At 36.0% G+C, this 18,995-nt stretch overlaps 1 protein-coding gene and 1 pseudogene across 1 annotated transcript; both read left to right on the forward strand.

Moving 5' to 3' along the window:
• Positions 1-4,542: 4,542 nt before the first annotated feature.
• LOC127934748 (monocarboxylate transporter 2-like) lies at positions 4,543-9,839 on the forward strand (annotated as a pseudogene).
• Positions 9,840-11,687: 1,848 nt separating this feature from the next.
• On the forward strand, positions 11,688-18,550 carry LOC127934626 (WAP four-disulfide core domain protein 1-like). The gene is made up of 7 exons (XM_052532130.1): positions 11,688-12,080; positions 16,579-16,765; positions 16,960-17,043; positions 17,310-17,450; positions 17,635-17,685; positions 17,771-17,834; positions 17,934-18,550. The coding sequence occupies exons 1-6, from the start codon at positions 11,961-11,963 to the stop codon at positions 17,827-17,829; spliced, it is 642 nt and encodes a 213-aa protein (XP_052388090.1). The 5' UTR covers positions 11,688-11,960; the 3' UTR covers positions 17,830-17,834; positions 17,934-18,550.
• The last annotated feature ends 445 nt before the right edge of the window (positions 18,551-18,995 follow it).

Genomic DNA, 18,995 nt, shown 5'->3' on the forward strand with positions numbered 1-18,995 from the left:
GAGCTTAATCTAAAAGCTGTTTCATCCCAGCTATGATAGCCAGTAACTTGAAAATTAGTCTGATTAAGTTACTGTCAGTTTTTACCTTAAGAGCCTGGATCATAACTAAAATATGAAATCATTAATCAAGATGCCAAGGTCTGCTGACCAAGGGTAGTCTGATGCATGTCCAGAGTGTAAAAAATCAGGCACTGCATAATATTTGATAACTAGCTAGCTGGTGGTTGGATATTATCTTTTTATCTGGATTTCATCCCAGACTGGATCAGCAATTAGTCAGAGGACTTCCAAACTATGAAGCTCTAAACATGACATGCAACATTTAACGTTACAGCTGATCACGAAAGTATAACTTATGTTATTATATTTAACCTAGTGCTGTTTAACCAAAATAATCATTCTCTATAGTTATTGTTATAGTTATCCTTCTGCTTATATTTTAAGAAATACCATTCAAAAGTTTGGGGTCAGTAAGATTTTTTTATATTATTATTAAGAAATGAATACCTCTTTTCAGCATGGATGCATTAAATAGACAACAGATAACGTGCAAAGAATTATAGGAAGTGACTGATTTAGATGTTACTATGGAAGTTATCTTATGGAAAGATTAGATTAAGTTTCCTGGAAAACCTTATTCTAGATTCAACAAATAAATTGACAGATTATTTGTTATTAACTGATATCAGCCATATAAAATCTAATGCAATTTATATAATCATAAACTGAAAATTAGGGCTGTCACAATATTCGATTTTTCACATCATGGTTATTGTGGTCATAAGAATTCACGATATCAATATCTTGTGATATCTAGAGAAACCTTGGTTGGAGGGGAGATATCAATCAAATCATTTTTTTCTTTGTTTATTGAGTTTTTCTTTTTCACCCAATGAGCATAAAGATACTGATAAATGCAGGGCACAAGACTCTGGCTTTCTCCGTTTTCTTTGCAGTTCCTATGAAATAACAAGAAAATATTGTCAAGTTCAACATTATGATGAATAAATATTAATGGTAACACTTTACAGTAAGATGTAATTTGTTAACATTAATATATTAACTAACATGAATGATCAATGAACAATACACACAATTTATTAATCTTTGTTAATAAATATAGTAGATAGATAGATAGATGATGTTTATTTCAAACCTGCATTCTAATTTTCTCACAAATCAACATAACAGGCGACATAACAGACAAATTATACAAATGCATGAGTCATTCATTGTTCATGTTAATTCACAGTGCATTAATGTTTACAAACACAACTTGTGATTTTAACAAAAGTAAATGCTGAAATTAACATGAACTAAGATTAAAAAAAAATGCTTTTGTTATTATTTGGTTTGTTTATATATGTTAACTAATGTAACTGATGTTAACTAATGAACCTTATTGAAAAGTGACCGCAGATGAGACATTAAGTGCATGGCACTGTGAACAACTTAACATTTTACAGAGTTTAATGTAGCAATGTGGTCGCTCAGTTTTTCAAGATTAGTTTTAATCGTGTAACTGTTAATAGATTTGAACAAAGAAATATAGTGTATACGCACAGGCCGTATTGCAAATGCAAAAAAATAAGATGAGTAAAGAAAACGCAGTACTTATTAAAATAATCACCTTTTACTTAAATATATGAACAAAGAAAACCGCAGGTTAATATAACTTTTCCAACCAGTATTGCCACCTGGAAGCTCAACCAGTACTGGTATTGCTGTTATCGCTAATACCAGTATATCGTCACAGACTAAATTAACATGATATCGATAATTGTTGCTTTGAAAATCACGGTTATTGTCAATACCGGTATATCGCGATGCCCCTAATGACAATACACAATAATGCCAATAGTCTCTGGAAAGAGGTTTACAATGTGCTGAGTTTGAATGGCAACAATTTCCACTTGTTAACCTGGGCCACATTGCAGTGGGAAAGAAAGGAGTTGGATCCATTTCACAGTCGTGAACACAGTGGTGAACGATGAACTCCTGAGCACCGAGAAGGTCCTTGGTCTGGAACACGCAGCCGGAGGATTCTTGAAGGTGAAGGTTCTGAAGTCTGTACATAAAATCCAGACATCACACAGGAGCAGGGTTGCTGAAGAGAAGGTACTGAAGTTGTTGCTGAAGGTGTAGGGAGATTATAACCTTGTGGTCGTTATTGCCGTTTCAACCACAAGGCAAAACCGGTTTGGTAAGAGGTAGTCAGTGATTACTAATATAATATCTGCTGAAATTCAGCTTTGTCTATAGGAATAAATTACATTTTAATATATTTTAAAATATAATTTTTTTATTTTAAATTGTAAAAATATTTTTTATGTATTTTTAATCATATAAATGCAGCTTTGGTGAACATAAAATACTACTTAAAAAAAAAAGGAATATTAAAATCTCTTACTGACCACAAATTGAATGGTAGTTTATATTTATTGCACTCAGGAACAGAGTTTTGTTTTGAGAATGTGACTGCTTATGTCATATTGTAAAGTTCCCACAAGCTCCTCCAGAGGTTGCTCCCCTCTTGTCCTTGGCCATCTATTGATGACTACATTTCCCATGATCCTTGGCCTGGACTCATGTTGGCTTTATTCATCACACCTTGTTAATGTATGCTAACTGACTTCTTATATTTATGTTCAATGTACTGCCACTCTACACACAGTAATGTTGTACCAACAATGTTCTTTTGGTTCTTCTGCTCACCTGTAATATTATTCATCTGTTTTATAATGAATAGTGTTTAAGTGTCTGTCCAGAAGCCAAACATTACAGCAGAATGAATCTGAAGCTGGTCATTTTTATGCACATTTGATAGTTAAACATTCCTTTTAGGAAACACTTCCCACTTTACATGCATAAAGAGGGAGAGGGAGAACATCAATGACACAAGTTTTTTATTGGCCCTCGAGCTTATTTAATTTAGCCTCCTTTTAATTTGTTTTTCAAATTCACTTTCACTTTGGTTTTCTGCTATAAGCAGTGTTTACCCTAAAACCCTCCATCGCATCTTCACAATCCTACTATTACTATACTAGTCATTTTGTGAGCTACTGGATAAAAAGGAATTAGAATGAAATGAAAATAAATTATGTACCATATTGGAGTTAAAAAAAAAAAAAAAAAAGTCAGTACTTTTTATTTTTTCAGTTCTTGTGCAGTTGTTACAAAACATATTTCTATTCTATCTGATCCTTAGAAATTGTTTTCATTAGTATTGGCTAATGTATTCAGGTTTACTCAGTTATAAATTACATGTTCGACTTATCACACGATGCACACTTCTAGCTTCGCTTCCATTGTTGAAATGTAAGCTAGTTGGGTAGGATATAAAGATGATTTAGCTTATAAGTAATTATTAATTTCAACACATCTTATTATGCTCTGGAGAATGATGTACTATGCACATTACTGTACAGAGTTCAGAACAGCTTATTTATGCTCAGATCCAGAGATCATTCAAGCGTTCGAGCTTGAGGCTCGGTTGGACAACTCCTGCAGCATAACAAGATAAATTCTCTTTACATGCTCTAAAATAGAGGAATAAGAGGAAACAATAACGTAGCACACTTATTATGGAACAAATAATTTTAATGACACTATGAGCCAATTCAGCCATGGAATGATATTGTAATATTATAATTATAAAATAACATTTGTTACTTATGTGTAATATGAAATTATGTGAAATAATGTTTTAATATTTTTTGAAAAACTACATTTCACTCTGAAAATAGATCTTGATTAAACAGCTTGCATGTGTTGAAAAAGAAGGGAATATTTACAGAGCAATATTTAAATGTAATATTAAGCAAATCTGTTAATGGCTTATGCTTACACTTTAAAATTCACATGAATACTGGAGGTCAGAATGCCCCTCTTTATCTATAACACTTATTGCCCAGATGATAACCTTTAAATAAGTATTTTTAAAAATGCAGTAATACATGAAAATAACATGTAAAAAAATTAATAAACTACTAATAATAGTAATATGAAAAATATTTCATATATGTGATGGTTTTTGAAATGAGTGTTTGTGTTGCTCTACATTGTATTCTGTAGTCTCATGTCATGTTTGAAAGATGATATACAGGTTGTCATGTGTTTACCTGTCCTAACTAATAACCACTGTCCTGCATGACATGCTAATATCGCTGCGAAACACTACATAAACACATGGGCTATAAAACAGGACAGACCAACATGTCAGCTGCTCTAGGAAACACTCCTATGTGGATAACGAAAGAGACCACCATCAACTCCAACTGTATGGTCAACTGATTCATTCAGTGCTGACTGATAACATTTGTTCTAGAGGTAAAAAGAACTGGTTCCCTCACTGTTTATGTGCATTGACCTTATACAGTCGGTTAAGGTAAAACTAGTTTACAGGATGTCCTAAATTATTATACTATTATTGTACTAAATTATTGTATTACTGAGCTCAGAAAACATCAGTGCTGACAAAGCAGTGTGGATTTCTGCATTTCCATTGATATAAAAATAGTCTGATGTATGCTGTACCTCTTTTATAGATTGCTGATAATGCTTTGGACTTTTCTCCTGAGCTTCCGATGGACCTACAAAGGAAGAGACGAACAGTTCAGCCTGCAGGTCCCTTGAATGGAGGCTATGGCTGGTTCATAGTGCTTTCCACCTTCCTTGTCTTCGGTCTGACATTCGGTGTAATCAAGTCCTTTGGCGTGTTCTTTCTCGAAATCAACCTCTACTTCGCAACCACAGCGACTGCAAGCTCATGGATCACATCCATCTCTGTGGCAGCTGTACATTTTGGGGGTATGTGCCATTTAAAGTTCCAACCAGCAGGGAGCTCCCACATTCACCTTTGCCTTTTAATGTCATACATGGACATATGCTGACTGAGACTGATTTGTTTGTGAATATCAAAATGAAAATGTGACTAAAAACTCAATGTCACACTTGATGATACAAGCTTTTAACCTTTTAATATAAACTTGCGTTATCTTATAAAGTATAGTTTTTTATTTATTAATAATTAAAAATATAAAAAATACAAATATTATGTTTTATTTAATATAATTTTTTTCAAAAAGTATTATTTGCACTATAAAAATTATTTGCACTCATGATATTTTGCGCAGTGTTTTCACAAAATCTAAGCTGCAAACATTTAAAACAAAATAATTAAGATGTCAATTGCTAAACACTTGATCATGGTTATGTTATTCATTATGATATTTATAATTAAGAGGCAAACTGCACGATCATTTTAATCTTTTAATATTTGTTAAATATTTGTTTTATTTTCTTATTTATTAATCAGTTTTTATTTTTAAAATATATTATCATTTAAGTATTATTTGTTAATATCCCCTTTTTAATCTTTTTGCACTAATGTTATTTTGCGCAATTCAAAACCTAAGCTGCAAACTTTGGCTATAAATGAAGATGTGATTTTGTAAAAATGTATTTTATTCGTTGCATTTCAACACATATAAAGATACGTTCACTTATCCTTTTTTATTAATCAAAATATTTATGATTATTTAAATATTATTATTTAATATTACTAGTTTAATCCAAAGTTATTTTGCACAATTTTTACACAAAATCTAAGCTGCAAACAATGAAGATGTGATTTGTCAAAAACTCGTTGTCTAATCTTATTTGTGATTTAGATGCATGCCAACACACAAGCTCGCTTTAATCTTGTCACATTTGTTAGAGGCACGCTCATGTTCTCTGCACCATCATACTTTAAAATATTCTGTGGCTGAAATAAATCTAACAGAGCAGAGGACTAGAAATACGAGTTTGTGTTCTACCCTCCATTTCTCTGTCTCCCTGTACGATAGCATTACTGGGGCTGACAGAGCACTTGGCTCCTGCTGGTACAGTATGTCATGACTGTGTACTTCCTGTCTGTCTGTGATTCAGCCCCCGTAGGCTCTGCATTGAGCGAGTACTTCGGCCATCGGCCAGTGGTCATGGTGGGGGGCCTGCTGAGCAGCATTGGGATGGTGGCAGGGTCATATGCCCAGGATCTGCTACAGCTGTACATCACTGTGGGGTTCCTTACAGGTAGGAGCGCAACCAGCAGTGGAGCATATGACTGTCCCCACTTGCTCCTGCACACATACATTCACGCTTCCAATGATTCAATTTGGATTCACTACTTGAAAAGGTCATTAGCCATTTATAGCAGCTGTATGGGATCTTATTCAGATTTAGGAACACTGCAGACCATATGATGAAACAGGAAAATGTTAGGGGGAAAGAGAGGGAGAGAAAGAAAGATTTTATAGCTGTTTTTATTCATTTTGAGGAATACTTAATCTGTTGTTGTTGTTTTGTGAGTGAGATTAATGCATTAATCTCATTAGTTAATGCATTTTCACTTATTCTAGAACAATAGTGACATTTTTCTTCAGATTTTTCTCAACATGGGGACAGAAGAGCTGTTAATTAATAAATGGGGAAAAAGAAACTGCCGTTACTTGTTTGAAAACTTATCTCCGATATTTTTTTGTAAATTAAGAAGTAATCCGTTACTTAACTAGTTCCTTGAAAAAAAGTAATCTGATAACGTAACACACATTACTTGTAATGCGTTACCCCCAAAACTGGTTACTAGATGGTCATAATAAGTATAATCTTGTAATACTGTTGTACATTTCAACAATGTTTTATCCTATAAAATTAATGCCTTGTCAGAAGAATAAATGCTTGCTTGTCTATATCCGCCAACTTTGCTCTCTGAAAGTCTTTTTTGTTTCGTCCTCTGCAGGATTTGGCTTAGCCCTGACCTGGACCCCTACTGTCACCATGCTGGGCTGGTACTTTGAAAAGCAACGCCTGTGTCCAACGCTCTGGCCAGCGCAGGAGAGTGCACCCTCACCTTCATCCTCACCCCATCCTTTCAGTTCATGGTGGAACAGTATTCCTGGAGGGGAGCGATACTGATCCTGGGAGCTCTGCAGCTCAACTTGTGTTTGTGCGGAGCTCTTCTGAGACCCCTCAACAGACACATTCCTCCTAAACAGCTCATAGAGGAGAACGAACATGAGCTGGAGCAAACTAACACAGACTCTAAAAGTTCAAATAACAAGTCAGACTCGAAAAAGTCTGATCCACTGAAGGTCAAAATAATACGCTTCATGGACTACACGCTTATCGCTAACGCTCGCTTCATGGTCTACTCAGTGTTTGGTGTCTTCGCTGCTCTCGGCTTCTTCGCTCCATCTCTCTTTCTGGTGCCGTACGCCCGCAGTCAAGGAGTGGGAGAGTATCAGGCGGCTACTCTCATGTCCATCTCTGCGGTGCTAGATTTGTTAGGACGGGTGTTTTTCGGGTGGGTGGCTAATCTGCAGCTGGCGAAGACAGTCCATCAACTGACTGTCACAGTGATTCTTTTGGGCATTGTTCTGTTGCTTTGCCCATTAGCAACCACATTCACCCAGCTAGCGTTGTTCAGTTCGGGTTATGGACTGGTGTTCGGGGCCACTGTGGCGATTCACATCACGGTACTAGCGGAAGTGGTGGGGGTGGAGAAGCTTGGGAGCGCACTGGGATTCTTCATGCTCATCCGCAGCAGCGGTGGCCTCCTTGGACCACCTTTGGCAGGTGAGATGTTTAAAAGAAATATGGTCACTAGTGACTATCCTAAGCAGTGGAAAGTTATACTATTTTATATTTGTGTTGTTGTTTTTTGTTGCTTTATTTATTTGTTTGTGTGTAATTATGAAGTAATATTGTTACAAATTACTTGCTGAAGATACTCTCTAATCTGATAGTGTACAGTCACAAGATGTCCTGTTACATTACTGTATGTTGAAAGCTCTTTATCAGTCATCCTAATGCACACACTTTCCTAAACATAATTCTTTGATGAGGTTTCTCATTAATGCCTGACAGGACTCAATTTACAGTAATATTGCATTACTGTATCTTCCCATAAAGCATTGCCTGTCAGATAAATGTATTTGGCTATTGTGTTAATTTCATGGACTATTGGTCACTGCATAAATGGCTTTTCCTGTTTCAACAGCAGGCCACGCTTTGACTGTCCTCACTCAAACCATTGATTTGGTTTCATTGGCTGTAATTTTTCTGTGCCCGCTGCTCAGAATGTAGAACGCATCACAAACACTAGGGTGATAATGCATCAGCGTAGCTTTACAAAAGTGGCCAATAAATCAACAAACAAACAACCCGCCCTGAACAACATTGTATATAATACTGTAGCTTTAATTGATTGCTTGCCGATAAGCTCTGATAGGGAAATTCCAAATAGATAGTTTTGTAATGTTGAGATAATGACATTTTGCTCTTACCCAGCAGTTTTTCTCTCAAGAACATCTGCCAAAATATAGCACCACAAGCAGCCAAAAACCTCTCCCACACCAGAGGCAGTTCAACACTCAATCATCCAGAAAAACCTCATCTGTCTATTTAAAGGCATTGACTGCCAAAACTATGTCTATATCTGTATTCTGATAGACTAATGTACTTCAAATGAATCTCTTGGGTTTTAATCCATTAAATAGTAGAGCACAGATTAATGTTTGGGAGGAGAGGAGCGCCTTTATTTTAGGCACTACAGGTTAAGAGTGTAGACTGCTGGGCTCCATAACCGGCGGTGTAATTACACCATAAATTAACTCTGCGGCAGTTTTTGTCAGTGAGTTTTAATCGGGTTGGAAAACTGCTTTACTGTGGCATTATAAAAGATGACTCAAATGATCACCGCGTCACTGACTTCACAGGCGCTCTATTCCTTGGTGCTTTAATTGATTGATCATTTAAATGTTCGGGGAAGTGTGCATTCAGAAAGCAGCTTGGCCTGAAAACGTGAGGTGGGATGATGCACGAACAACTGCGGGCAAATTAGTGGTGCTTGAGCAAGCGTCACTATTATGCACAAACTACCACCCAGAAAATCCTATTGAAACCACATACAAATGCCCTTGCAAACACCTACAACATGCTAGAAATGTTGTGGCGAGTTTTGCATGCAAGCAGCACCCTCACATTTTGCTCATTGTGGTTCTATTTTAAAGATTTGTTTGCATATATGAATGACCTTTACGTGTAATTTCCATTTTTTTTTTTTTTTTTAGTTTAAGCCTTATTTTTCTGCATTAATTCAGTCTTTGTCATTGAATAGTTCACCTAAAACTATACTGAACTACTGCTTTCAGTGAAATAATCCTATTTTCTACTGTTTCTACAGGAATCTTCATAGACAAAATGAGTGACTATGGTGCTGGTTTTCTGATGGCAGGTGTGGCTCTTCTAGTTTCTGCCCTCTTTCTGCTTGTATTACAGCAGATGAACAAAAATGGGACAGAAAAGGGAAAAGACATCAACTTGGAGAAGGGGAAAGGACATGAGGACACGGGGATATGAAAAACAGCATAATGTGTTATGTTTCACATGCAGCCATGTAAGAAGAGATTATAATTAGAGATGACTGTCAAAAGTGGTGAAACTGACATCATGGCTAATGCTGCTGACATGCACTTTCTGTTCATTCCTGAAGGAAAACCTCACTCTTAATGATGCTGAGTGAACAGACATTTCCCACCTAAATGAAGTATTTGATGGATTCCGGGAAGTCTTCTTAGTGTAGTCCTATAATGATACCATTGCAAGCAGATTCATCAGATCTATTGCTCTGGAAAATGGGCTCTGCCTTAATGGATTAATGGAAGCTGACTTAGTTTAGCTACAGCCAAAGATGATCACATGCAGTCAAAAACAATTTATGCTGCAATTTCTTGTATGGCAGTAGCCTATGTATGTATTTTATTCAGTCTGTCCAAAATTACACTAATTGAAATTTGGGTTTGAAAGTTTTTTTCATTTCTTTTTTCAAAGTGCAATCTGCAGGTCTGGATGTCACACACATCCTACAGTTCAGAAAACATTCTCATTTATCGCCCTCTGCAGGCGAGAAAAGGGAAATGCAAGATAAATCGCTGCAAGGAAACGGTTCTAAATGCACCCCCCCCCCCCCCCCCCCCCCACTTATTAATTTTTACATATTAAAAAAAATAATTTGTTAACAGAGCAAAAATGTGTTGCTGAAGAAAACCACACGAGACAGTAGTGTCTATCTTGCCTGTTTATACAGTGTGATGAATCGTTCAAAGCCAAACTATCTTTAGGATATCAAAGCAAATTTCTCATCTCTCGTATTTTAACAATAATCTGTTCCCAACATCTGCACTTTGAAGTGTTTTATTCATGCTGGTCTGTGTCTATCACAGATTAATGGCTTTCCAAACTGGAAAAAAAAATTAAATAACAGAAATAAAAATCAATATGCGAGACAAATAGAGTCTTCAATGGCATACAAATGAAAAATTCTTCACATTTTAGTCTGTTCACATGCACAGTTTTGACTTTCCCTTATATTACATTATTTTGTTATATATAACTTGTTTTCTGTTACTTTAAAATGTGAGTGACCTTTCCTGTGACCTGAGCCATCCTGTCTTTTAAACACTATTGAGGTGATGAGTCCTTTGAAGTCTGTAATTGGAAACAGTTGATGGAGTTAAGTGGAATAACAGATCCCAGATCCGTTTCTCCAGCCATATCTCCCTCATCCTGCAAAACCAGGCCTCTAAACTTTGACCTTTGTGTAGTCAGGTTAGATTGATTAGACTGAATCTAACAATAAAGACAAAAGGAAAACTACATGAGAAATTGGACAGAAATGACAACAAATTGGAAATAAATTCCAATGCACAAAATAAATTTTTGGTGTATTTTTCGAGTTAATTGTGCTAGTTTTGGTTGGAAGTTACAGACAATTGAGTAACATTTGAGTACTTGACAAATTCCTGACAAAACACAAACTCAAGCCCACATCACCTAAATGCTGATTTTTTTTTCATCAACCATCCTTTTTTATGATTGTTATTAATGTATACTATAAGTTTGATGAATTTAAGTAAAAAAAAAAAAAAAAAAAATGTAAACACATACAGTATATCACAAATAGAATCTTTAGAATATTCTGATACTATTCCTTTCTTTATTTAACTGACATCTTTGCCTATTACCTGGGATATAATTACATTTCTTTCCACTAAACATGTAGCCAGTTTTTTACAGAACTCTGAAATATTCACAGGTGTCTTCTTCCAGTAAAAGCAGTGGTGGTAAAGGTTAAAATGGACTCGGCATTCTTTCCAGGTTTTTTTTTTTTTTTTTTTTCTGCAGCAGGGGTACAGAAGGGTACAGAGAGAGTGCTGGAGGCGGGATGTCCTACTTCAAGAGGCAATGTGAATTTTCAAAGACTAGTGGCCCCTTCCTCAGAATTCACTGCCTGAGCTTTCATTCTTTCTGCTTGTTCACCCAGTCTGTTTTATCTTATGAAAATGAGCACACACAAACACTCACAGATTGCAGGGAAACCTCAGGATAATGATGCTAGGAATAACGTTTGTTTTTTTCTTATGACAAAAGCAAATATGTGAAATATGAGATTTTCTAATGTTCTTTATTGATTTATTGCATACTTCACAGATGTATTTTTTTTTTCCAGATACAAGTTTGTTATAAAATTATGCCCAGCCAAAGAAAGTGTAAGAAAATCTCATTCCCCAAACTTTTCGTCCTCCTTTTTCCCTCCCTCTCTTCTCATTCCTTCCCTCCCTCTCTCACACCAACCATGTGCTTTTCGTGTCAGTAGACATATTTAACCCTCTCCTTAGAATAACTTCTCCTTTTGTAGTGTTCTTTATGTGTTTTTTATGCAGCTTTTTTCCTCTTTATGGCTCTGGAAACTCTCCTGTAAAGGAATTATTGGAACTACAAAAGGACAGAGACAACTTAAGCAACATATACATGCTTGAGGAAGCCACAACATAAGAAGCTCCAACGGGGCCAACTTCAAAAGTCTGAGGATTACTGGGAGAGAAGAAGAAGGGCAACCAGCCTGAAAGAGCGGGACCATGCCAGGCGGTCAGATCCGGACTGGGTTTGTGCCAGTTCTGCTGCTCTCTTTCTTTCTGCTGTTGGCTTCTTGTTCAGGGAATGCACGCATGATCGGGAAGAGGGGACTCAACCAGAAGGTAAGGATTCAATGCATGTTCGTGTGTGCATGTGTTGGACACTATAGGCCTCTTAGGTTCAGCAATATAGTTAATAATATGTAATTGATATATAATTTAATGCATTTTTTTTTAAATACATGTGCTAATATGCAGTCTTGTGTTTATAATTCCTGTATCAAAGTATTTTGGTAATGAATTATACCATCCATGTTCATAATAATATTTTAATTGTAGCACCATGGTACATCCAAAAACTCATGGAACCATGTCATGCCATATTCATGTACCACAATATGTTGTTCATGGTACTTCAAAGAATACCACTGCATTATATGTTTTGTTTTTTTTAATCTTGATTTTCAAGATGTTATTTTCGGATTACCATAGACTGCAAATACGCTATAAAAAGTAGTATGCAGACATGCACTCTGATATGATATTTGATGTACACTTGAGCAGGAAAATGGTAATACCATGGCACTCTTTGGCCCTTTGTTGTTAGTGAAGGCAGTGTTGCCAGAGGTTGGCATCTGTGAGTCTTTAAGAGTGTTTTTAGGTCCATTATACAGTAAAAAAAAAAAAAAGAACACTAATGAATACACTGTGTCTCTGAGACTCACGTGGAGCTGCTGTGGTTACGGTTGAATAGTCAGATGTATGCAGTGTGTGTGTGTGCAACAGAAGAGGGATTTCAGGCGGGAAGTTTCTGGGCCTCCGATCATTAGTCCTGCATAAGTGTAGTTCTGACTGATAACAATTAACAAGGAATGGCAAGATGGAATTTATATGGGATGGATATCCCTTCCCAACAAACTGAATTCCAGCGTCATTCTGATTACAGCTCCTCTGCGGAATTCAAGACGGATCCATTCACATGCCACAGGAAATGGACCGTGCCTGTTACATTATCATACGAACATCTTCTTTCTGATTTTGTCCTTCAAAGTCCTTTCATATTCATTTTTATTTGATTAATTTATCGTTCATTTGTCATTATGACAAGTAACATCTGCTTCCTTCCCTAGCTCTCCTCTCTTTCTCACTCTCTCTTTCTGCAGAGTCAGTGGTGAAGCATGGACAGACACACAGTACAGTGCTGTTATAACAATAAACCATAATTAGGATCACATTGAGGATAACTGAGATCATTTCACTGATATGACCTCCCTAAGAAAAACAGCATTGATAAGAAGCTTAGAACTTTCATCTTACTGGCTCTTTAAAAAATGTTGCCTTCGGTAACATAAGTGACTTCTTCTCAAAACATGGAAATCTTACAGAACTTTGAACATTAGTAAATGACAAATAAAACTATAAAACACAGCACAGCAGTGTAAAACTATTGACACAGAGACTTGAAATTAATCTTAGAATCATTTATTTAATCATCAAATTGTTTGTTTAAATGAACCATGCAAACAAACAAACTGATTTACTAAAATGATGTTTAAACACACATAGAACAATAAGAATATATTTATTTGTAAAGTTCACATGAATGTTTCATTGTTTCACACATTGGATTTGCAGGGTGTTTGCTGGGTATTCTAGGTCATTTTTAAGGTGTTGCTATGTGGATGCCAGGGTGATCTGGGTGGTTCCTAGGGTGATACTATGCACTTAGTAGAGTGTACTGTGTGGTTGCAACAGTGTCCTATTGCACTGATGTTTGGAGTATGTTATGTTCAAGACCCATCTACACCCGGCTGACACTAGAAGATGCACATTACCATTCAATTTAAACGATGCATATTACAATTAATTTAAGGAAGGAAAACATTGTTTCAAACAAGTATATGGCAATTAACCTTATGGCATGTCAATATTGAGGTAGTACAAAACAAAGGACCTGCTACATTTCTTCAAAAAGTTTAGGGATTGCCATAATTTATCAGGGCTTATCAGGAAAAGAGCTGAAACACTGAAACAAGTGACCTTCACCCTGCCCCTCATCAAGCTTTCTGTTCCTATTAGCAGATCTGCCAGTCATCTACAGGTCCTGTCCTACTCACTCCACTCAGTTTAGACTGAGCCAAGCCACCGAAGCACCTAAGACGCTGTAAAATACCCAGAACTCGGCAGGAAATGAACGTGCAGACGTCTAGACTTAAATCACAGCTCACTGGTGGAACTTGGAGAGAGAGAGAGAGAGAGAGAGAGGGAGGAAAGGGGGCTATTTAGGTTTCCTCTTGTAATTATCTTAATGATTGCTTGGAAGACCACACTACAGAGTGCTAAGTATATGTCAACATGTATTTAGTTCAAATCTTATTGTCCATACTAATAGGGGCCTCAAGTCAGTGAACTTGAAGTGTGTAGAGCAGTAACAGGGTGGAGCATTTAAATGGGAATTTAAGAATATTTTGTGGCTCTTTGGAGGGTGAGGGAGTGTAATTTTGCAGTGCTTAACCCTGCATTGGTGACATTAAAATAATAGGCTGCTCTTAGTTAACTGTTAAGTTATTCATAAAACTCTGTAAAAGCAGCATCAAACAGTAGAAAGTTCCTGTGCTGTTAATAACAGTATCAATATTGTTGTGTGATTAAATCAGAGGACTGGAACAAACTGTTATATAAGGTACTGATATCTTCTAAGCAGGAACAGAGGATCTGTGAGATATAAGCAGAAAGACATATACAGCAGACCATCAGGGGACCTATTCCAGACAGGAAGTGCACACTAACACTTCCTCTCTACCTCATCCTGAGACACTTGGGAAAATACAATCTGTATGTTAAGCGAAGGCAGACTGATCTTAATCTGTATTGTCAGCATTGCATGCTGAATTAATGGCATGTTGATGGCAGTCATAAATCATAATATATTGATCTAAGCTTTGTGGTAAATAAGAGTTTCAGAAAGGAATTAATACTTTTGATCAAGTCTTTTTTTGAGATTAAAGACTTGTATTACAAAAAAAAAAAATCTAATAAACATGTTAACTGATAAATGCATTAATGCAAATCTAAGCACAACTGTATTTAACATTAATAATAATTTCTAGAGCAGCAACTCAGCACATTAGAATCAGAATCAGAAAGAGCTTTATTCCATAGTGTGTTTACACCATACACACAAGGAATTCATCTTGGAGCTTCCAGTACAGAAAGCTGAAACACATGATCATTTAGAATTGTTTTCTGAAGGATCATGTTACACTGAAGGCTTGAGTAATGGCTGCTGAAATTAAGCTTTTCCATCACATGAATAAATTACATTTTAAAACATATTAAAACAAAAAACACTTATTTTGAATTGTAATAATATTTCACAATGTTTGGTGTTTTTCTGTATTTTTTATTAAATAAATACTGCATTGAACGTAAGGGACGTCTTTCAAAAGCATTAAAAATCTTACAAACCCAAAACAAATTTTGCCAAGATTTTATTTTTACTTTTGAGTGGTAGTGTATGTATGGAATTAATTTTTTATGTACTCTGTAAAAAGACGATAAAATAGAATCTATGCTAATTGCAAACAGAAAAACAATGGGCTTATTGCCAGATATTTGCTGTTATTTTAACAGTTTGGGCGAAACCTGCCAAGTGAACATACTGAGTTTTTAAGATGCATGCAGTACACAAACCCATAATTTAATTAGTAAACAAAATCACAGCCACATTTCAACTCGGGGCCCATAATAAAAGTGCTGAATACCAGCTCATGTTAGTCTGTATTCTAAAGCTCTTGTCTGAAGTTTCAGCAGCAGTTTACTACCGTATATATACTTGGCCAGAGTAGCAAGAGAATTAATGAGCTTAAGTAGTGTTGAACTATAAAAAGAAAATTAAGAGTAAGAGAATGGAGGAGGACTCTCAGAATAAAATGCACCCCTAAACAGTACCTCTGAAGAAACCCATGGGAGGAAGAAAACTAGAGCAGCAAGGCCCAGGATTGGATGAAAAGCCTTTTTTTCTAACCCAACATCTCTAAGAGAGGTATTATGTTCCTGAGCAGTGAACCCGTTATATTATCAGTGCTAAATCACTGTCACAGTCACAGGATATTGTAGACTCAAAATATCATCCATGGAATATGTTTATCAGACAGGTCTTCCAAGGCCAATTGTTTTGTATAATTAATGTGCAAGGTTTTTTTTTTTTTTTTTCTTTTTTTTTTTTGGAATCTTTAAAAATAATATAACACAAATACTAGCAGAAAAAAGTTTGGAATAATAATATTTTATGCTCACCAAGGCTGCATTTATTTTTTTATCATACCCCAAACTTTTAAATCGTAGTGTATCATGGGTTCCATAAACTTCTTCTTTAAAAAGCTCCAAATCAGCATATGTAATTTCTGAAGGATCATGTGACACTGAACACTGGAGTAATGGCTGCTAAAAATTCTGCTTTTGCATCACAGGAATAAATTACATTTTAAATATATAGTCAGAGAAAAAGTACAATTGTAATAATGTGTCTTAATATTACTCTTCTTTCAAAAAACATACAAAACATTTTGAAAAATCCTAATTAATAATATCCTTTACATATGTTCTTTCTATCTCTCAGGACTATGAGTACCCCAACCATCCTCAGCACCAGAAGAACGACCGCTGTCCTCCTCCACCGCAGATGCTGCCCGAGCGAGCCTGTGAGGTGCCGGGCTGCCGGTCCGATTCTGAGTGTGAGAGACACAAGCGGTGCTGTTACAACGGCTGCATCTACGCCTGCCTGGAGTCAGTGCAACCTCCACCCGGTGAGAAAACACCATGATCTGCTCAAAAATCAATAGAAAGCAATAGATACAAATATCCACTTTAACATTTCTACAAGGCATAGTGCTAATGGATTTATAAAATGAATTGATCCTCTCATGAAGTAGTGAGTATATGGTGAAGCCTGACTACATTTAACCATGCTGATATTGTGTATTGATTTCTTATTGGTCAGTGCTGGACTGGTTGGTGCAGCCCAAGCCACGGTGGTTAGGAGGGAACGGTTGGCTATTAGATGGACCAGAAGAGGTTCTGCAGGGTAGGTATCGATTAATCAGTGATTGAATACTGACACACCATTAAATGTTGTTTGGAGCAATATTGAAAACATCTTAATAGGCCTTAGTTATGGTAGATGCCATATTCAATGATATATATATATACACTTTACCTGCAATAAAATATTCTGGTGCTCAAACCAGTAAATTATATTTTGTGTCAGAACGCACTGGTAGCTTGCTTGAGCACAGATATGCACACTGTGGAAAAAAACAGTAACTTGCTTGATTGTCTTTATGTGTATAGGTGAGGCCTGCAGCACCACAGAGGATGGAGATGAGCCTTTGCTCTGCCCAACTGGTTACGAGTGCCACATCATCAACCTGGGAAACCCCTCGGCTGGGATCCCAAACCGAGGCCAGTGCATCAAACAGCGTGGAAACTCAGGTCTGTAGGGGCTCTTTTATCCAAACTTTCTTTCATACATTCATCATGCCATCCACACGTTATAGGTAATATAGTATGGTGGTTATAACCATTGTTTACAACAAGATTACATTCACACATTCAACAGCAGACTTTATAATAAGTATATATTAATACAATAAACCTTTAACTGTTCTCCCTCTAGATGGACGTAGCCTGAGACACAAGTCATTCAAAGATTACAAGGATTATTTAGGTTAGTACGACCACCAATTTATTTTGTGTTTCAGCTGTAGGGAAGGGAAGAATGAATGATAATGATTTGAATCTTTATTCTTCAGGAAGTAACTCCAACAATGCAGCGAGCTATGAGAAACAACAGCACAAGCATGTGGGCTGAGACAGGTGAGTTGAGTTTCCCCACTGAATCCCAACTTTTGAATGCCGTTTTTTTTTTTTTTTTTTTTTTTTTTGTGGTCTAATGTTTTACTTTATCTCATTTAGGTGACTGAAAGTTGGTTCCATTTTAGAGGACTGAAGTAATTAGTAACCGCTGACCCTTATACTTGAAGCCCAACCATCAAATCCAACAGGAGTGCCAAAGGCCTTTCTCTTCATCTCAAACCAGAGATCGGTTCATATCTGGTGCTCTTTTTCTTAGGTGCTAAAATGTGGAGTGACAGAAATGCAAAGCTAAAATTTCCTACCTCTTATAAAAGCCAAAAAGAGACCACAGAAAGTATCAAAGAACTTATACAATAACATGTCTTATATGCATATTAAAAAGCAGAATTAACTATGTGAGTTGTGTTAAAGGAAGATACCACCCAATTATGTTTCCCCTTTGAAGTTTTTTATTTTTTCAAATATCATGTGTTCATGTGTTGCTTCAACTAGTTCACCTTTACCAAGCAACAGTTAAAATCCAGATGTGCTCTAACACTAAAAGAGACTTGTTTTTTGTATGGTGCTCCATTCAATAACCGTGGTTTTTTGTTGTTGTTTTGTTTGTTGTCATTGTGCAGTTCTGTGTTTTACTCTCCTGAAAAGTGGGACAAACCACAATAAAGCTTTCAATAAAGCAACACATTTTAAACTGATGCTGCATTTACTGCCTTGTAATTCCAAATAAAACAGTTGAAAAAATATATATATGTGTCATATTTATGTGTAGCCTATATTAACATGTTTAAGACATGGTACTGTGGGGTTTGATCTCAGCTAAAGAAAGAAATCTCCTTTAACAGATTAACAGATTTTATCCAGCAAATCATTATTTACAGAAATGTAAAAAGGTAAAAATAAACCAGATCTTCTGTATTAAATCTTATGAAACCACCTTTATTCAGTTATTTTGTTGCCATACATTTATTAGGCTACTTCCCTGATTATCATGAAGGTTTTAATTAATTTACTTCTATTTCTAACCCAAGTTCACATTCATAAATGAAAATTTGTTAAAAAATTCACGGTTTTGTTGACTTAATTTAAATCCTTTTTTAAAGTCTTTAAAGTATTTGAAGGAGCTTTAAAGACCTTTAATGTTTAAAGACCTTTATGCTCCCC

The sequence above is a fragment of the Carassius gibelio genome, chromosome A18, assembly GCF_023724105.1.
Source record: "Carassius gibelio isolate Cgi1373 ecotype wild population from Czech Republic chromosome A18, carGib1.2-hapl.c, whole genome shotgun sequence".
Lineage (NCBI taxonomy): Eukaryota > Metazoa > Chordata > Actinopteri > Cypriniformes > Cyprinidae > Carassius > Carassius gibelio.